The sequence below is a fragment of the Taeniopygia guttata genome, chromosome 36 (assembly GCF_048771995.1).
Source record: "Taeniopygia guttata chromosome 36, bTaeGut7.mat, whole genome shotgun sequence".
NCBI classification, from domain to species: domain Eukaryota; kingdom Metazoa; phylum Chordata; class Aves; order Passeriformes; family Estrildidae; genus Taeniopygia; species Taeniopygia guttata.
In genome coordinates, this window is record NC_133061.1 from 2,340,805 (window position 1) to 2,361,527 (window position 20,723).

The 20,723-nt window shown below is 50.1% G+C and overlaps 1 protein-coding gene and 1 pseudogene across 1 annotated transcript; one reads left to right on the plus strand and one right to left on the minus strand.

Annotated features, from left to right (window-relative positions):
* LOC140681475 (uncharacterized) overlaps positions 1 to 20,723 on the plus strand; it is a 198,655-nt pseudogene that overhangs the window by 105,012 nt on the left and 72,920 nt on the right.
* LOC121469040 (olfactory receptor 14A16-like) lies at positions 15,318 to 16,250 on the minus strand. The gene has a single exon (XM_041713364.2). The coding sequence runs from the start codon at positions 16,248 to 16,250 to the stop codon at positions 15,318 to 15,320; it is 933 nt and encodes a 310-aa protein (XP_041569298.2).

The window sequence follows — 20,723 nt, forward strand, 5'->3', positions numbered from 1 at the left end:
CTTGTCACTGCCAACACCTTTGCCACAGTGTGTCACAAAGGGCCCTTGGATACCCCGTCCCGTTCCATTCCACGGTGACCATGCTACAGCGTGTCACAAAGGGCCCTTGGATACCCTGTCCCGTTCCATTCCACGGTGACCATGCTGCACCATGTCACAAAGGGCCCTTGCACGCACTGCCACCTGCCCTGGGGCCACCCCCAGCCCCCCAGAGTGGCCCAGGTTGGAAGGAATGCCTTGCCCCAGGTGTGTCAGACAGCCCAACAGGATCTTTAGGAACGGCTCAGACCATCAGCAAACGCTGCCCTGCTCTGCGGGCTCAGAGCAGCAGGAGCCCCCAGGGCTGCCGACGCAGCCGCGGCGGGAAGGGCACGGGGCCCTGCACAGAAGCTGGCACGGCCTCCTCGGGACACGTCCCACATGGTGGCCATCCTAAGCACGGCCGTGTGACACAGACCAGGAACGTGTGGGCCAGGGCAGGAATGCTGCTCTGACCCTGGGGCCCGGGGAGCGCTGACATCAGCCGCTGAGGCACAGTCCCCGCCGAAGCAGAGTTCCCCCGAGCCCTGGCAGCACCGGTGCCCGTCTCCTGCCCCAGAAACCTGTGCCCCAAAAGGGCTTCTCTGCCAGAGGGCAGCCAAAGCTGGTGTGTGTTGCAGCATTTTTCAGAGAAAGAGGACATGAGTTATGAGGTTTGAGCTACTCCAGTCTAGGCCTCAGATTTGGGCCTTGTGAGGCCTTCAAGCCTCTGACGCAGTTAGAAATTCAGAGCTTGGGGCGCAGATAGAAATAGTATTAAGGTGTGACGGGGACCACTGGGCTGTCTGGGTGTGAATTAGTATAGGTTTATAGTGTAAGGCTCAAGCCACTTTAAGGAAAAGGTAAACAATGTTAGCCTACCAATCAGAGTTCCTTTGTTTCTGTAAACTATGTAGAAGCTTATATAAACTACCATCTTATCTCAAATAAACTGAGAACATTTGACTAACCACATTGGTTCATATCAGTGTTTGTCTTGTCCAGTTTCCTGTTTTCCTGAGATTCCCTGGCTTTTGGTGTGCATTGGGGACTGTGCTGCGTCCTACAGGGGCTGTTGGTAGCAGCACCTGGAGCAACTGGTGGCAACACTTGGTGCGTGTCAGATGTTGTTGCTCCTTCCCGGAATGATTTTTTCATGGAAGGGATTAGCAGCAGCACAGAAACACCAACAGCTACTCAACTTCACAGGACAAAGAGAATCCACCGAAACACTGTCATGTTTCCTTGTGCTTTTGTGTCTTTCTTGCACTCTGAAAGAAAAAGAATTAGCCCAAGCCCTGCTATTCAAATCTCCAGCTGCTGTGTGTCTCCCTGTGGCAGCTCACGTGCAAACACAACTGGCTGCCTGCTCAGCTCAGCACTGGACGGCCACAAACAGGGAGGGCCCTGGTGAACATCTCTTTGGTCTGGTGCGGCAGCGAGGGCACAGGAGACAAAGACTGCTCCTCCCGTGTTCATGGGGCAACAGAGAGATTTTATTTCCCAAGGCCCCCCCCTACAGGGCTGCCTTAGTGCCCTCTTTTCCCCCCTTTTGTACCAGCTAGCTCTGTGGGGGGAGGCGAGCGCAGGCAATTTCCGTCTTTTCCGGCGAGCCCTCGCGGGCGTCGGCTGGTGCTACGTGGGTCTGGGAGCAAAAGGCGAGTCCTGCGGCGAATAAAAGGAGAGAGACTTTTCTCCCGGTGGCAGAATCCCGGTTTATTGCGGCTTGGTTGGGAAAGCAAAAACCAAAAAGGCTGCGGCGTGCCGCGCTGGAGTTTGTTTGTGCCGCCTTGCTGGTTAGGGGCGGGGCGGCGCGCTCCGGAGCTGGCCGCGAGCCAGGGCAGGCAGCACACGGGGCTGCGGCGCGGTGGCAGACACACACGGGTGCCGCGGCGGCGGAGCGGAGCAGCCGCGGCGGGGTTGTCCGGAGCGGCGGCAGCAGCAGCATGTGGGGGCCTGCAGAGAGAAAAGCCGCGGCGGGGGAGCGGGGCGGCAGCAGCACGCAGTGGCCGGGCGGGAGAAAAGCCCGGGGCGTCCCCAGCCCGCGGGTTAAGTACCGAACAGGGGAAACCCGGGGCAGCCAATGGGGTAACGCCATGGGGGGTCTGAGGGCAGTGGGGTGCAGGGGTACATCCAATGGGGGATGGACAGGTGGAGGGTCCCAGGGCATCTGCCGACCCCGCCGCGTGACTGACAGGTGGCCTGAGATGCAAACACAATGACTCTGCACTTTCCCGGGAAGGCAAACCACGGGGACAGATGGGAAAACCCGGGGGGTCGCTACAGAGCGCGGGGGGGTACATGGAACGAAATTATACATAATAAAACATATAATAACACAATTCCACATCTCCCTCTTCTGTTTTTCAAAAGAAAAGAACGGAAAATAACTTAAATGGGAGATTTTACAGTCCTGTTCCCCATCGTTGAACCCGATGTCTTCTGGGTGTTCTGCTTACTTCTTTTCTGGCTGTTTGCGCTGAGCGGTGTCAGCTCTGATGGGGCGGCAAAGACGGCGTGGCCGATGTGCACGGTGGAATTGATGGCCTTAACATTACTAAAACTTATAATAAGAACAATGAGTGTTCTGAAATGGATTGGATTTGACCTGTGAGGCTTCATCCTTCAAAGCGACCTTAGCCAGTCACTTGCGAGAGGGATGAAGCTTGCATCTGGAAAACAACTGGAACATTAATTAGCATTCCAGGGAGGGGAGGTTTAAATCAAAAGGGAAGAGTGATTCCAGGGAACTGGATGGTGAAAGGGAAGGCTCTGAAAGAGAAGGTGTTAAGTCAAAAAGGAAGGGAGGAGACTTTCTCCGTCTGCGGAGGGCTGCATGCTTCACCTGAGGATCTTTTTTCTTATTAGTCTGGTGTTTGGGGACATATGGCCGGACAAATTTGGATGGGACCCATCTCAGGCCTGAGGGCGTGGACACGCAAGCGTATCTCCGTCCCCAGGTGACTAACTCGTGGGGCCCTTCCAGCTGCCAAGTCTCCAGATTTTTGATGAGCACTGGCGGTTTTTCCCTAACCTTGCTCTGCTCGTGGTTGCCAAAGTGCCTGGTGATTGGTGGGTTGAGGTTTTCAAAAGAACAATTTAGGAAATTCAGTGTAAAGGGGGCACGTGTGAGTCGAACTTGGGGGGACTCAACTTTCATAGTTGGTGTTTGTTGTTTCAGCATACGTTTGAGACTCTGATGAGTCCGCTCTACCACGGCTTGACCTGTCGGGGAATATGCGATGCCAGTTTTGTGTTCTATTCCCCATTGCTGCAGGAAGCTGGCAAATCCCTTGGATGTGTACCCGGAGGCATTATCTGTTTTTATCAATTTAGGGACGCCCAGCATAGCGAAGGACTGTATCAGATGCTTTTCAATGTCTTTGGCTTTCTCCCCTGTGTGGGCAGAAGCAAAGACTGCCCCAGAGAAAGTGTCTACAGAGACATGGACGTACTTCATCCTCCCAAAGGAATGGATGTGAGTAACATCCATCTGCCATACCTCGCAGGACTTCAGACCCCTAGGGTTTTCCCCTGAGCTCACCGATGGTAGGGGGAGCGACTTACAGGACGGGCAGGTGGCCACAATGGCTCTGGCTTGGTCACGAGTGAGGTGGAATTGCCGGACCAGCCCGGGCGCATTCTGGTGGTAAAACTGGTGGCTGATCTTAGCCTGCTGGAACTTATCTGGGAGCGGAGCTACCTGAGCCGGGGTGGCAGCGAGAGAATTGGCACACTGATTGCCCTCGGTCAAAAACCCTGGCAAGTTGGTATGTGACCTGATATGCATCACGTAAAAGGGTTGCTCTCGGTGGGAGACTAGCTTAATCAGTTTCGAGAGCAACTTGTGCAGGGCTTCGTTGTACACACCCTGCAGGACAGCATCCTGCGCTCTAGACACTACACCAGCTACATATGCCGAATCGGTTACCAAATTAAAAGGTTCAGAGAATCGCTCAAAGGCCCTGACGACGGCAGCCAACTCAGCTATTTGAGGGGAGCCTTCCACCTCCACAATATCTGTCTCCCACTGCTGCGTCTGGGGGTCTTTCCAAGTTATTACAGACTTGTGGGAACTCCCGGACGTGTCTGTAAAAACTGTCAAGGCCTTGAGTGGCTTTTTGCTCTGAATTTGTTTGATGGACAATGCGAATTGAATTTCTGATTTGAAAATTTTGTGGGCTGGTCTCAAAACTGAAATTTTGCCTGTGTAGCTGTCTAGAGAGAACTGCAGGGATTCATTTTCCTGTAACAGGTGTTCTAGCATGGCCTTGGTGAATTGGCCTGATTCCAATTTGATGGGAATGTGAATGCATTCAAAGTCACATCCAGCTAGCTCTCGGATCCGCGCTCTTGCTTTGTGGATCAGTTCCGCTACTAACTCCTGTGGCCTTGTCATTCTCTTGGACCGATGGTGACTTAGGAAGACCCATTCTATGATGGAGAGTGGGTCCCTTCGGTCTTGGTCCTTGCCCTTCCTTGGGGTGTCTGTCCATTGAAATATCACACCATGGAGGTGCGGCAGCCTGCCCAATATGATGAATTTAAAAGGCAGGTCCGGATCATACCGGTGGGCCTGTCTGGCAGACATTGTCTCCTGGACCCTAATCAAAGCTGCCTAGGCCTCTGGGGTGAGTTCCCTGGGAGAACTCGGCTCCTCCCCCCCTTTCAATAAATCAAAAAGAGGGGCTAGGTCTCTGTTTGTAATGCCTAGCTAAAGCCAGGGAATCTCAGAAAAACGGAAAGCTGGACAAGACAAACACAGGTTCAAACCAATGTGGTTCATCAAGCGTTTTCCGTTTATTCAAAATCAGGCGGTAGTTTATATAAGCTTCTATATAGTTTACAGAAACAAAGACACTCTGATTGGTAGGCTAACATTGTTTACCTTTTCCTTAAAACGGCCTGCACTGTACACCATAAAACCTATACTAGTTCACCCCCCGTGGTCCCCACAGTACTTTAAGACTATTTTCTACCTGCGCCACAACCCTGAATTTCTAACTGCGTCAGAGACTTTGAGGGCCCCACCAGGCCTCAATCTGAGGCCTAGCCTGGAGTAGCTCAACTTTCACAATTCATGCCCTCTTTCTCTCAAAAATGCTGTAACAATTCCCTCTTTTTCTTTTGAGCTACTCAGGCTGGAGTGAAGGCTCAATGAACTAATTTTTGCACACACTGTCTTTGACCCAGCCAGAAAAACCTGAAGAATTGAGCCAGTTATCAAATGAAGTGTCCATTTGGAGAACACTGCGTTTGGCTCGTTGAGTCTTCTGAGGCAATTCGAGAACCTGATGTATGGTGGGAGCAAAAAGCATCAACCTACCGATATAACATGGGCCTCCCCTAGCATTTTGAGGGACTGCTGACCAGGCTCGGTCCCCACAAATGAGGAAGGTTCCTGGGGGCAGTTTTTCCTGCACTACCTCTTGGAGTCGAATTGCTACAATATTCTAAATAGTTGTAATACAATGGTGATCTGGGAGACAATCAAGTGTTGTCATCTGTCAATTTTCCATTTTCTTGAGTTGGTTTGGTAGCATAAGATCCAAATATCAAACAGTAATTTCCTGGGACAGAACCCAAAAGACCAAATTCTTGAAAACTATCATCAGTAAATTTAAGGTTTTGCACAAATGCAACAGCTTGCGCTCCCAGAGTGCCATTTAAACTTATTTGAGCTCAGGTCCAAGTCTTGAACTCTGCCATGGGACCCAACAAGACTCCAAAAATTAAACAAGTGCGAAATAAAAACATTGAGGCCCACCACATTCTTCTCAGGTTCTTGAATGCCCTGTCTAACATGAAAGAAACAATCTTAATTCTAAACATAAACTATAACTTCTAATAAACTAACTTCTGATAAATCTAACTTCACACTTATGATATTTCAACTTATTTTTCTGTTTCATCTATTTTTAAAATTCTGTTTCTGCCTTTTCGTATCAATGCAGCAAGAGCATCTGTCCTGTCCATCACACGACTTCTTGGTTGGATGGGTAAAAACACTCACTCAAGTAGAATTTCTGTTGATCCCCGTTGGGACCTCCCTCTTTTTCTTTTGCCATTGAAAGACAATGGCAAGATGAACAGAAAAATCACAGGCATTACTAAAACTTATTAAAAACTTAGCAAAAAAAAAAATTCTATAACATCATTAAAAACACACTTATAAAGAAAAAACTCAAAGCCCACGATCTTCTGTGGGTGAAACACAAATCTTTGCACAATCCACTTTTGCTGTGCATCCTCTGATCCACTTGTGGAGAGATCAGTGCCCTCTTGCAATTGAGAAGTTCCACATTCTTCACTGAAATCCATCCAGATTCTGCACCTGTTAAAACACAAACAAACCCAACACCCCCACAGGGACTGGAGGGTCCTCTCTCAATTCTGTTCCCTAAAACTTGCATGAAGAAATGGAAATATCAACATCTTTGTTATAAACATGAAAAACATTAAGAACAAAACAATGCATATAGTAAAGAAACTAACAACAAATAAAAATCAATCAGATAATACACAATCAATATTACATATAAAATCACAGTTACCAAGTGCTACACTATCAAATTGTCATCCCAGAGTCTGCAGCAGCTGAAAAACCTTAAAACAACAGAGATTTGGATAAAACATGTCCGGATCATGTCTCTCCAAAACCCCTTTGAGGCTCAGCTGTCCTGTATGGTCAAATTGTCAAGCCAAAAGGACTTGAATACTTTTTTGATGCAGAAAACATCTGGATCAATCACACCATCCACGTAGAGCCAGAGCCTGGCCAGAGCTCGAACTCTAATTGGAGGATATGTTTAAAGCAAAAGTCTTAAAAATAACAGTTCTAAGTGAAAAACCTTATTATTAAAAATTTATCAAAACATCAAATAATTGAACCTGTCTAAAATTTGTTTCAAGACAAAAATTCTCTAAATACAACAAACCTTTTCTTCAAAATCTGAAAATTTGAAGTCTGAAATCTTGAACTAGAACTTGGACTATAAATTTCTAAAAGATGAACTGCAGCTGCATAGAAAATTGAATAAAGAAAACACATGAATAGTTAAAAAATCAAGCACACAGGATCCTGAAAAATACATCTCACAATCAATCACCTGAAAAAAAAAAAAAAAACCCCATAAAACATCTTATCACAAAAATCAGACAACTTACATTATATGATCAACCTATTAACAAAAAATGTTTAAAATAGTTTAAAACAATCTTGTCAAGAATTCATATAACATTAGTAACAATCATTACTATTTATCATTACCTACAAAAACTTGACAATTATCATTTATCTTATTATCTACAAAACTCAAAAATCATAATTACTTATATTATTATTTATAAAATCTCAAAAACAGAAATTGTGAACTTAATACCAACATTCCATTTGACTGATTTTTCTCAAATCTTTGTTTTCAGAGACATTTTTGGCAATTAAATAATTATTAACATTTCTATCCTTTTTTGTTTTACAGTAATTTTCATCCACATTGTATTTGAAATAACTTTGATTTGCATAACGTCCATCCCTCTTGGTTTCTTGGAAAACACTCAGTATTGCTATAGTTTTTCATTACGTCTTTTGTCTCCTTGTGTTGTTGCTTGATAAAGCAGCTGCAATGATGTGTCCTTGTTGTTCAATTGCATCCTGGATGGTTGCGGCGAATGCCGCAGATTGGTTGCTCTGTTCTGCGCGTGTGGCTCTGACAAGCATCTCATCGACTGGACAGCCCTGGGGGAGGGTGGCTAGGATGGTTCTGGTGGGTGGGTTAGCATTCTCAAAAGCAAGGGATCGGAATAAATGTTCCTGAACGTCTGGTGGCACGTCAGGTGCGTCCTTCAAAGCAGCTGACAGCCTATCAATAAATTGTCCAAATGGTTCAGTGGCTCCTTGCTTTATGGTGGCATAGGATGCTGACTTTTTCTTGTCCGGTACCAAAAGCAAAGCTTGATGAGCCAATTGCTGTGACAATTGGTGTATTTCAATAGGAAAGGTAAGTTGCACCTGATTGGTTGCATATGGTCCCTGCCCAGTCAGCATATCTGGCTGGACTCCAAAAAAGGGGTCTCCCGCATCTGTGTGTTTGTTGGCCTCCTCAATTGCCAACCGCTTCCATTCCCTTTCAAATATGAGAAATTGGGAAGGTGTCAGGAGCAGGGATGCAATGTTAGATGAATCACCAGGACAAAGCACATCTGCTGTGAATATATACTGAATTATGTTCCTGGCTGCTTCTGATCTGATCCCATAAGTGGTGACTGTCTGCTTAGCTGACTGTAGGATTTTCCAGTCATGGGGCTCCCAGATGGCATTCCCATTAGACACTATGACAGGACAAGCCAGGGAGCTGGCAGCTTTCCAGTCACCGTCTAAAAGAGCATCTTTCACAACTGACGCCCATCGGGACTGCAAGGGATTTTTTAAAACTGCTGGCGATGCCAATTGCTGGCCAGTGGAAGGTTCCACTGCTTGAGCCTGACGACTCGAAAGGGTGGCAAGGTGGGCTATTTTTTTCTGTAACGTATTTGGTCTTTGTATCTTGTTCTGTGATCGCGTGTCCCTGCTGCAATTGACAACCGGAAAGTCTGGCTCTGAGTCGTCAGAATCTGAACTCGGTGGGAGTGGGCAGTGCCGCGCCACGGTGGTGGGGTGGGAACTGGCATTTTCGGGGCTCTGCTCTGGTGTTGTTTGGGTGGCTACTTCTGCCACTCCGCTAGCATTGGGGTGTCCAGCCCCTCCAAACCGCGACAGGCTGCTGGCCGCGGCCGCTGCCGCCGGCGGGTATCGGCGAGCCGCTCCTCTGCGTTTGCACGCAGCCGCGGCAGCCGCACCCGCTGCTGCTGCGGGGGGGCGAGGGGCCGACGCCGCCCCGCTCCCGTCTCCGCCCTGGTCTCTGCCTTGATCTCCGCCCCCGAGTTCCTCCTCCTGACTCAGCCCTGTTTCGTCACCAGCTCCGCCTGCCTCCTCAGGTGTCTCCCCGCCTCCCAAGGGACCCGGGAGGGCCACTTCCTGGTCTGCCGCATTTCGCGAAACCACCGAGCTGTTAACATCCGCTGCTCGGGAGCACACTTCCGTTCCGGGCGCGGCCGCATCCCCGCTCCGTCTCGCGCCGGCCGGCCCCGCGCTGCCCAGCTCCGTGCCGCCCTCCAAACGAGCGACAACATCTCTGACAGAGGGACTGACTGGGGCTTTCTGCCCGCGCACTGGCCGCATATTACAAACTTTAAAGAATTTTTCAACCCGCGATGGCTTTCGCGTTTCTATTTGTTCTGCTGTGGATTGCTCAATTGCTCGAATGGCAGCTTCCGCTGCCTCTTTCTCCGCGGCCATGCTTTGTAAGGTATGTGAAACTTTCTTCCAAACACCTCCAAGCTCTAATAGTGTTTTCTTGTCCTTTTTGCCCTCTATCACTGCATCCCAAAGCAGCTGGCCCAGCTCTCGCCACTCGGTTTCACTAAAAAGCAGGGAAGGTTTTTGCAGCTTGCCTTTGCTTCTTGCCCAAATGACCAACTGTTCTAAATCGGCTTCTTTAACTTTTTCAGCTCTCTTTGAGAGAATATGAAAGAGCAGCCGCACTGAAGCCTGTAAATCTCCATCCATGGTGAACTTTCACCCTCTCTTTCTGCACGCGGCTTACCTCACCTCCGCGGGCTGCTTCGCTCTCGCTTTTCTTCGGCAAGGCAGCAGCTCCCGCTCCAGCTCTCCGGCCCCGGCCACGTCCACACCCGCCGTTCGGGTCTCCTGTGAACGCCGAGGTCTTCCCACTGCTCCAACGGACTCTCGCAAGCAAACAACAATGCGAAGAGTCTTTTTCCTCCCGTTGGGAAACGGCCCAATTCGGAGTTTGGAGACTTCTGCTCCGTTCCACCTGATCCCCGTTCACTAAAAGTGAATTTGGGATCCCGGTCCCGTCACCATGAGGCGATTTGGACCTGAATTCCTGTCGCGCGACTCAAACCTGACTGCCCGTTACTCTAAAAGTAATTTGGCAGCCTTCTCGGAGCCTCCTGAGTCCCTGGTCCGGGCGCCACTTAAAGCCAGGGAATCTCAGAAAAACGGAAAGCTGGACAAGACAAACGCAGGTTCAAACCAATGTGGTTCATCAAGCGTTTTCCGTTTATTCAAAATCAGGCGGTAGTTTATATAAGCTTCTATATAGTTTACAGAAACAAAGACACTCTGATTGGTAGGCTAACATTGTTTACCTTTTCCTTAAAACGGCCTGCACTGTACACCATAAAACCTATACTAATTCACACCCGGTGGTCCCTACAGTACTTTAAGACTATTTTCTACCTGCGCCACAACCCTGAATTTCTAACTGCGTCAGAGGCTTTGAGGGCCCCACCAGGCCTCAATCTGAGGCCTAGCCTGGAGTAGCTCAACTTTCACAATTCATGCCCTCTTTCTCTCAAAAATACTGTAACACGGACTCCTTCGCTGCACCAGTTGAAAAGGCAAGTCTCCCTGATGTTTTCCAACAGGCAAAGCTGAGTCACGAGCATTACCACCAGAATGTGCCAGGTTTGATTCGACAGTTCCAGCTAACACGGAGTCAGGCCCGAGCCATTGTGACCAACTGTCCTAATTGTCAGCTCCAGGCCGTGCCATCCTTAGGCATGGGGGTAAACCCCAGAGGCCTTAGCAGCTGTGAGGTATGGCAGACAGACATCACACACATTCAGAGTTTTGGTCGCCTTGAATGCGTTCATGTGAGCATGGACACATTCTCAGGTGAAGTGTATGCCTCTGCCCATATAGGACAAAAGGCTGCACATGCCAAACAACACCTAGTGCAAGCATTTTCAGTATTGGGGGTGCCAAAAACGATCAAAACAGATAATGGCCCAGCGTATGTATCCAAGGAGTTCCTGGAATTTCTCCAGCAGTGGGGAGTGGAACATAAGACTGGCATTGCCCACTCCCCCACAGATCAAGCTGTAGTCGAGCGTGCACACCAGACACTCAAGCAGGTATTGAAAAAACAAAACAGCTCAGCTCCGTGGATGTCTCCATGAGAGAAGCTCTGTAAAGCTATGTTTACTATCAATTTTCTGAATTGTTCATTCGAAAATATGAGTCCACCGGTTGTACGTCACTTTAACAGTGGCAAGCAGTTTAAATTGTCTCAGCATCCACCGGTCTTGATTAGGGATCCAGAAACTTGGGAAACCAAGGGTCCCTATGAACTTGTAACCTGGGGTCGTGGCTATGCGTGTGTAGCTACTCCCTCAGGCCCTCGGTGGATTCCCCAGAAGTGGGTGAAACCTTTTGTCCCCAAGAATCCAGGTCAAGCAGAAGGGGACAAGAAGCAGGTATCTGATGCTTCAAAGAGAAGACGCCGCCGGATGGGAGAAGAAGAAAGTTCCTAGGCAGGAATTCCTTCCGGCAGAAACAGAAGCTTTAACATGTTCTTAAAATGTTTGTTCTTCCCTTTTAGAGAAAACCTACCTTCCACTCAACCCTGTGATGAACCCCATGCAAGTTGTCATCCTGCAAATGCTGAAGAGGATGTTCAAGGGATGGGGATTCACGGGGTGGTGGACATCTGTAGTTAGATCAATTTTGTTAGTCCTTGTTATTCTGTTCTTTGTAACCCTAGCGTTCGGGATCCTGCGTCACTTGATTTTCAAAGCTATCAAGGGCCTCATACCTTCTACCTCAGAGGTCAACCACATAGAGTTGGCTAACCTGAGGAGGCCTGACCACGCCACCAACATGGGGTGGTGGGAAACCCATACTCGGGGTTGAATTGAGCCCAGTGAATTCCTGTAACCTTGTTTAACAAATAAGGGGGAGGTGTTACGGTGAGCTTCTGGACACTGTTTTGTCCCCCCTTTCCCCAGGGCCTCTGTGGCTCTGATCATGATAACCCCTGGATCCTCCTCCCTGCCCCAATGGGGTTGGCGGGGAGCCAGGAGTGCCCACCCTGTCCAAAACCTATATAGACCCCTGAAACTTCCTGCTCTTCCTCTTTTGCCCCGCTCTCCATGGACACCACAGAATAAAGAGAGCTGTTCCAACACCCTGGGGTAAGGAGCCTCTTCTGTATACCTTTCCCTCTCCTGCTATTTCCTCCCCTCACAGCCCCACATCTCTGAGCTAGTCGGATTCATTCGGGGGGCTGCGTGGAGGGGGGGAAAACCCATAGAAATAACACTTCAGAACGAAACTAATGGAAAAGCTGTGAGTTTTGTTTGCAGGACACGCTTGTGGACCGTCCCCGTGACGCATACACCCCTGCTCCGGAGGGAGATAACGGACCACCGAACCGCCAGACAAAACCCGAGAGTCCCACACTGGTGAGACCCAGACATGCACAGTGTCTCTGTGCAATTTTGCTGTTGGGGCTTGTGGCCGGGGGGCAAGCCGACCCAGGCCACTACCCTCATCAGCCATTTAGGTGGGTCATGCAACATCTTTCAAGTGACAAGGTGTTCAAAGAGGTTACCACAGCGAACACCCCATCCTTCGTGTTCCACATAGCCAACCTGTTTAGAAGCTACCTTTCTAACCCTAAGCGAAACCAAACCGAACCTGACTAACTCCTGTTGGCTTTGCTATGATGTCAAACCCCCTTTCTACGAAGGCATTGCTTTAGACACCCCCTTCAGTTACTCCACAGCCACTGCCCCCCACCAGTGCAGATGGGACACTCCCCACAGAGGAATCACCCTGAGTCAAATCACAGGACAGGGCAGATGCTTTGGAAATGCAACTTTAGCAAAGCAGAAAGGCAACTTCTGCACTAAAGTTGTCAAGCCCAACAGAAAAACCAATAAGTGGGTGGTCCCATCTGCGTCTGGGATGTGGGTTTGCCAAAGATCCGGAGTGAGTCCTTGTGTGTTCCTTGCCAAATTTAATGACTCTGTTGACTTCTGTGTCCAAGTTCTGATTGTTCCTAGGGTCCTGTACCACTCAGACGAAGAGATATACCACCTTCTCGAGGAACCTGACAGACTCCACAAAAGAGAAATAATCACAGGTATAACTATCGTACTGCTGCTCGGCCTGGGAGCAGCTGGCACAGCCACATGTGTCTCAGCCATCAAGACCCAACAGCACGGACTCTCTCAGCTGCAAATGACCATCGACAAAGACCTGCAGAGGATCGAGAAATCCATCTCCTATCTAGAGAAATCAGTCTCTTCGCTTTCAGAAGTAGTTTTACAAAATAGGCGAGGACTGGACCTCTTGTTCATGCAACAAGGAGGACTGTGTGCAGCCTTGAAAGAGGAGTGCTGTTTTTATGCAGATCATATGGGAGTTGTTAAAGACTCCATGGCAGAACTCCGAGATAGACTGGCTCAGAGAAAGAGAGACAGGGAAACCCAACAGAGCTGGTTTGAATCCTGGTTCAATCAATCACCTTGGCTCACCACTTTAATTTCCGCCCTGGTAGGTCCACTGGCAATACTGCTTTTAGCTGTTACCATAGGACCATGCCTGCTGAACAAACTAGTCTCGTTTGTTCAGGCTCGTCTAGAAAGGGCAAACATTCTGTTCATAGGCCACCAACAAATGCTGTAAACCAAAAACTGCGAACACAGTCAGTCACAAAAGCCTTCGAGACTCGCCTTGCGAAAATTACCCAGATTTACCAAACCACCCTTTCCTTACCAAGTTACAAGTTTGTACCTCACTCCAGTGCCTATATCTACGACTACCTCATTTTATATATGATAAGGGGAGGGGAGATGTGGTAGATAGGGACAGGCGAACGGAAGATCTCGGGATGTGACGGAAAGAGAGACCCTTCCCCCTTCTCCCTGCTTCACGTTATCTATTAACCCCAAAGCATGTAACCACACCTAACCCAGTAGTTTTCCACTCCCGACTAACCCTAGAGACCCTACCAACCCCCCCCTGACGTAGCAAAGTCCCCCAAGACTATTTAAACCCATGAGATAAGATAATAAAGGCTTTTGACCGTCCACCACATTGGTGTCAGCGTGTGTCGTTAGCCCGAGTAGCCCGAGCGAGGCCGGGCTGCCGTGCTGTCGCCTTGCAACCAGGTCGCCGTTGTCTCTCATGAAGGCAACAGAGTCCCCGTGACACTGGGTCCTGGAGGAACCACAGAGGCCATGGTGACACTGCAGGGCCTCGTGTAACCGAGGGGTTTCACCATTGTGACACTGCAAAACCAAAGAGAGCACTGGGAGAGTCCAGGGCCCAATGGAACCAAGGGGCCATTCTGACACTGCGGGGCCTCATGGAACCAAGGGGACATTGTGACACTGCAGGACCTTGTGTAACCAAGGGGCCACTGTGACACTCTGGGGCCTCCAGGAATCTGGAAGGCCCTTGTGACACTGTGTGGGCTCATGGAAACAAGGAGTCCATTGTGACACTGAAGGGACTTGTGGAACCACAGAGAGCATTGTGACAGTGTGGGACCTCATGTGACCATGGGGCCTTTGTGACACCCTGGGGCCCCATGGAACCGAGGGGCCACTGTGAAACTGCGGCACCAATGAGAACATTGTGACACTGTGAAGCACCATGGAACCAAGGAGTCCATTGTCACATTTTGGGGCCCCTTGGACCTAAGGAGACCAGTGTGACAGTGCAGGGCCTGGTGCAACCAAAGGGACATTGTGACACTGAAGGGACCCATGTAACCAAGGACATCTTTGTAGATGACACCAAGCTGGATGGAAGTGTTGAACTACTGGAGGGTAGAAGGGCTCTGCACAGGGACCTGGACAGGCTGGATCCAGGGCCCAAACCCAACAAGGTGAGGTTTAACAAGTCCAAGTGCCGGGTCCTGCACTTTGGCCACAACAACCCCTGCAGCACTCCAGGCTGGGGACAGAGTGGCTGGACAGCAGCCAGGCAGAAAGGGACCTGCATGGACCGATGGACAGCAGGCTGGATATGAGCCAGCTGTGTGCCCAGGTGGCCAAGAAGGCCAATGGCTCCTGGCCTGGATCAGGAATGGTGTGGCCAGCAGGACCAGAGCTGCTGTGCCAGCACTGATCTGCCCCCAGCCCTGCACACAGACATTGCTGCTGCAGCTCCAAAGAAGGCAACAAAAGGGCATCTCTGCAGAAAACTACTGGGAGATCCTTTAGTTCCTTTAAAGCCACTGAGAGTGCAGCCCCTCATTGACACGGTCTGTTGCAATAGGGAAGGTGGACACAAACAAAATGAGAAATGGCACCAAAAATGACATTTATTGTGGAAAACATGAAAAAAGAACAACACAGGAAAAAAATCCCCATAATTAAACCAACAAGAAGTACAAAAGACAACTTTTATTACAAGTGATTTGCAGAAATTGGCCAGCAGTTCAATGTCCCTGAAAGCACCCAGTCATGAGTCTCCACACTGCAGCCTTGAGCTCCTGGTTCCTCAGGCTGTAGATGAGGGGGTTCAGGGCTGGAGGCACCACCGAGTACAGAACTGACAGGGCCAGATCCAGGGATGGGGAAGACATCAAGGGGGACTTCAGGTACGTAAATACACCAGTGCTGATGAACAGAGAGACCACAGCCAGGTGAGGGAGGCAGGTGGAAAAGGCTTTGTGCTGTCCCTGCTCAGAGGGGATCCTCAGCACAGACCTGAAGATCTGCACATAGGAGAAAACAATGAACACAAAACATCCGAATACCAAACAGGCACTAACAGCAATGAGCCCGAGTTCCCTGAGATAGGATTTGGAACAGGAGATCTTGAGGATCTGTGGGATTTCACAGAAGAACTGGCCCAGAGCATTGCCATGGCACAGGGGCAGGGAAAATGTATTGGCTGTGTGCAGCAGTGAATAGAGAAAGCCACTGGCCCAGGCAGCTGCTGCCATGTGGGCACAAGCTCTGCTGCCCAGGAGGGTCCCGTAGTGCAGGGGTTTGCAGATGGACACGTAGCGGTCATAGCACATGATGGTCAGGAGGCAAAACTCTGCTGAGATGAAGAAGAGAAAGAAAAAGAGCTGAGCAGCACATCCTGTGTAGGAGATGTTCCTGGTGTCCCAGAGGGAATTGTGCATGGCTTTGGGGACAGTGGTGCAGATGGAGCCCAGGTCGCTGAGGGCCAGGTTGAGCAGGAAGAAGAACATGGGCGTGTGCAGGTGGTGGCCGCAGGCTACGGCGCTGATGATGAGGCCGTTGCCCAGGAGGGCAGCCAGGGAGATGCCCAGGAAGAGGCAGAAGTGCAGGAGCTGCAGCTGCCGCGTGTCTGCCAGTGCCAGCAGGAGGAAGTGGCTGATGGAGCTGCTGTTGGACATTTGCTGTGGCTGCACATGGGCACCTGTTCAGAGAAAAGGATAGTTAAGTTTTGGAGGAGTTACCTGTAACCAAAATCAAAGCCATTTCCCATACACCCTCCTCTGTGACACACAAGGATATTCTTCTGTGTTTAAGAGCTTAGAGGTTTTCATTTTAAGCTCCCCCTATGTCTCTCCTGCTATTCTTGGATATCAGAAACGCCCAGCATTTCTGCTGCCCTCCAGGAGAACAGAGTTGGTTCCCTGAGGCTACAGGATGAGTGGAGACTGGGGAGACATGGTCTGTCACTTCATTCTGCTTGGAGTTTCTCTGGGCTTTCATTTTCTCAAATTAAGGATGCTCACACTCCCATGTTTCTCTTACAAACCCCCAGGTACAGCTGAGAGCAGATGGATCCACCACTGCCCAGCTCCACATTTGCAGCCAAGGACTCACATTGCTCATTTCACCAACCCAGCAGCATTTTCAGTGTCAAAACACCTCTGCCTTTCCCCATTAATCTTATAACTCAGCTATGCTCTAGGACAGGTTTGCTCCCTGGATTGAAGATATCAGCTTGGACTGAAATCTCCGGGAGACTTCCAAGTGTCCTTCTGATGGCACTGGATGAAGGGAGATGCAGCTCCTTCCCTGGCTGCACTGCCAGCATTGCCCAGAGCCGGGCACTGGGGACAGCTGTGTCACCCTGAGCCAGCTGTGCCCCCTGCCAGAGCCCCCAGTGCCGGGCAGCTGCTCCCAGCCCTGTGCTCTGCAGAGGGAACTGGGCCCGGGGCTGCAGAGCTGCCCCACGGCTCTGCTGCAGCTCTGCCTGCACAGGAGGGGCTGCACGCCTTGGAGCCCCGGTCCTGAGGGCAGAGGCTTGGCTGGGGGACAGGAGGGAGGGGGCTTGTGCAGAGGGAGGGCTGCACTGGAGGGGATCCTCTGGACATCTCTAAACTCTCCCTGCCTCAGCATTTCTGGGTTTTGTTTTCTCTCCTTCCCTGATCTTCTCTCTGCTTCCTGGAGATTTTCCTCCTGCAAGTGTTTCTCTGTGCCTGATCTGTCTGTGCCAGCACTCCCAGACCCCAAATCTCTGTGCACTCTCCTTGGCCTGACAGAACCCTGTCTGTTTGCAGGGCACTGGCTGGGGGCAGGTTCTATTTGCAGCTTGGAGCAAGGACAGCTCAGACTGAGCCTGATGGCTCCAGCAGAGGTGCTGCTGCTGCTGTCCATGGGCAGAGTGGCTGAAAGAACATTAGGGATCTCCTGTGAGCACTAAAACTAACAGTTCAGATGTCTCAGGCACTTGTCAAAATTCATAATCAACATTTAATATTTATCCCTCCCTCCCTGTCATTCTCCAGTAGAAGGAAACTGAATACAAAATCTCTGGAAATCTCATTTTTATCAAATCCTTGTCTTGGAAATATTTTATGACTGGTGAGAACCCTTCAGTATTTCAGAGCTTCATCAAAATTTCACCTCCCCTGCACCAGAAATGCTCAGAGTTGTACTCACAGGGTCTGTGGCCATTGGGATGTTCCAGCTTTAGGAGATCTCTCCAAGAGCTGCAGCTGCATTGTCCTGCGGCCAGAGGTTCCTGTGCCAAGGGCTGGCAGTGATTCTGCCCCAGGCACTTCTCAGCCCCTTCCCAGCCCTGACTGATTGAAGCTCTCTGTGCCTCTGTGCTGTGCCCGGGCTGGCTGCAGGCAGTGCCCCAGCCCTGCTGGGCTGGGAGAAGAGCTGCTCAGCAAGAGAAATGTGCTTTTGAAGCTCTGCTTGGTTACCAGGATCACCCTCTGTGTCAGGAGCCCGGCCCAGCTCAGCAGCACAGACACAGCACAAGGACTTTAATGACCCTCTGGGGCTTTGTGCTCAGGCCCTGAACATCAGGCCCTGAGAGGGATCTGCAGAAACCTCTCCAGAACTCCAAGTCAGAATCCAACTCCAAAGCTTCTTGGACTTTTAATGGGTCCCACTGAGGGACACGACTGAGAAAGTGTCCCCAGGCCCCAGGCAGAGCAGAGAACTGGAGGCACTGATGACAGGTGGGGACAAAGAGAAGCCAAGTCTTGGTGCCCTGGGGCACAGCAGGGTCTGTGCCACCAAGGGCTGTGAGGAGACACCTTGTCCTGAGGCCCTGGAGCCTCCTGGCACAGCCCCAGCCAGGCTGGGCACTGTCAGCCCCTGGTCCTGCCCTCAGCATCCCCCCCTAGCCCACATCCCAGTGGCCTCAAGGATCTGCTGGAAGGAGTCCCTGGGGAGCCTTGGTCAGGAATGGTCAGGAAGGGCTCCTTCATGCTCCCAGGGACTGCAGGTTCTTTGAAGGACTTTGGCTTTTGCTTTTGCCTTGGAGTCTCTGAGAGGTTTCTGCAATCCTGGCCTCCAATTATCTGCTGTAATTAGTCCCTGGAGAGACTTTGTTGATAACAACACTCAGTGGGGTTCATTAATGCTTCAAGGTACTTCAGTTCTTTTAAGGTACTTGGTGTTTCCCTTTTAAACCCGACTCTGTGTGAGGTTTGTGCAATCATGGCCCCAATTATCTGCTTTAATGAGTCCCTTGAGAGCTTTGTGCTGACACTCAGTGGAGCTCATTAATACTTTCAGATACTCAACTTTTTTCACGTACTTTGGATTTTCTTTTCCACACTGAGAGGTTTTTGTGCCATTTTGAGTCTCTGAGAGGTTTTTGTGCCATCCTGGTCTCCAGTTCTCTCCTCCAAAGAGTCCATTGTCGCTATAGGACACGAGAAAGCACAACGCGAGCCACCTGCCACCTTGCAAGGCAAAAGAGGAAGTTTATTTTCTGACTCCAACTTTTATACTTCTCCAAAGGTGACAGTGGATTGGAGAGTGAATGGGCCACCTCTCCAAAGGCATTGGACAAAGCACTAGTACATCAAGTCTCTCCACCCCCATGGAGGAATGCAAAACAACACGTTATTTACAGAAACTGTGTGGGAAAGATTACCAATAGAATGTAAACTCAGAAGGCTTTAGAAAACTCAAGAATCAGGGCGACATCTCACCCTTTTTAGTTTAAAAGAAAAGGAAAAATGAATAAGGTTCAGTGTCTGTTCATGGAGGAATCATCAGAGTGATCACCCACCGTCATCTTCAACTGAGTCATCACTCGATGATCCATCCATTTGATGACTTTCAGTTTGGTCACAGCTTCTATGTTGCCCGTTTGTCGGATTCTGTCTCTGCAGTTGCAGATCAGGACGAACACACCTTGAAGGTACCCAGCGTACCCCAGTATCTGTGGATACACAAGCATACCCGCGCCCCGAAGCGATAAGGTCATAGGGACCTTCCCATTGTTTAGTGACTAAATTCCGCACTCGAACTTTTGCTCGAGGCTGATGTGCCTCGTCTGCAGCCTGCAATGAGAGATGATGATTTAAAATGACAGGGTTATTTGAATTCTGCTGCACTGTAAGATGATTGATGGTGTACAATGCTTTCTCCAACCAACTGTGTGGGGTCTCACCCTGCATTCCCCGTTTTTGTTTTTGAAGAACCCACTTCAGAGTACCATGAGCGCGTTCTACAATAGCTTGGCCAGTTGGAGAATGGGGGATACCAAACTTGTGTGACACACCCCACAACTGCAGGAACTGCCGCACCTGCTGCGATGCATAAGCAGGACCATTGTCGGTTTTCACAGCAGAAGGTATGCCCAGAACGGCAAAGACCTGCCTCCAGTGGGCAATGACATCACGAGCCTTTTCTCCAGTGTGAGCGGAAGCCCACATCGCAGAGGAGAACGTGTCCACCGTGACATGCACATACTTGAGCCGGCCAAACTCGGCAATCTGGGTGACATCAGTCTGCCAAAGCTCCAAGGCCCTAAGGCCTCTAGGGTTTACCCCTGCTGGTAGAGGCGGAGCAAGTGCATGGCAGTCGTCACAGGACTCAACAATGCCACGAGCCTCTGTTGGCGTTAGCTGAAACTGCTTCTGCAGAGTATGTGCATTCTGATGGAAAAACCCATGCGATGCCTTGGCCTGTGCGAGTGTATCAGGCTGGGTTGCTACCCACACCGGATTAGCCAACTTGTCAGCCCTCGCGTTACCTTCTGCTACAAACCCTGGTAAATTGGTGTGACTTCTCACATGCAGAACATAAAACGGATGAACCCGGGCCTGAATAGCACACCACAAGGTCTTCAGTAAATGAAACAAGGCAGGGTTACTGACCTCCTTCAAAACTGAGTGACCCAACCGCTGTGCGATGTCAGCCACATAGGCAGAATCCGTGACCAAATTGAAAGGTTCCTGGGAAAATCTCTCAAATGCCATAACAGCGGCCCTCAACTCAACCACTTGGGCCGACCCATCCTGATGACCTTTCAGAACCTTCCACTCAGATCCGTCCTTCCAAGTAACAATGGCCTTTCCTGTTTTCCCCGAACCGTCAGTAAAGACGGTGGGTCCTTGCACAGGTTCCTGACTATTTTTGGGCCGCAAAGAGATCTGCGTAGATTT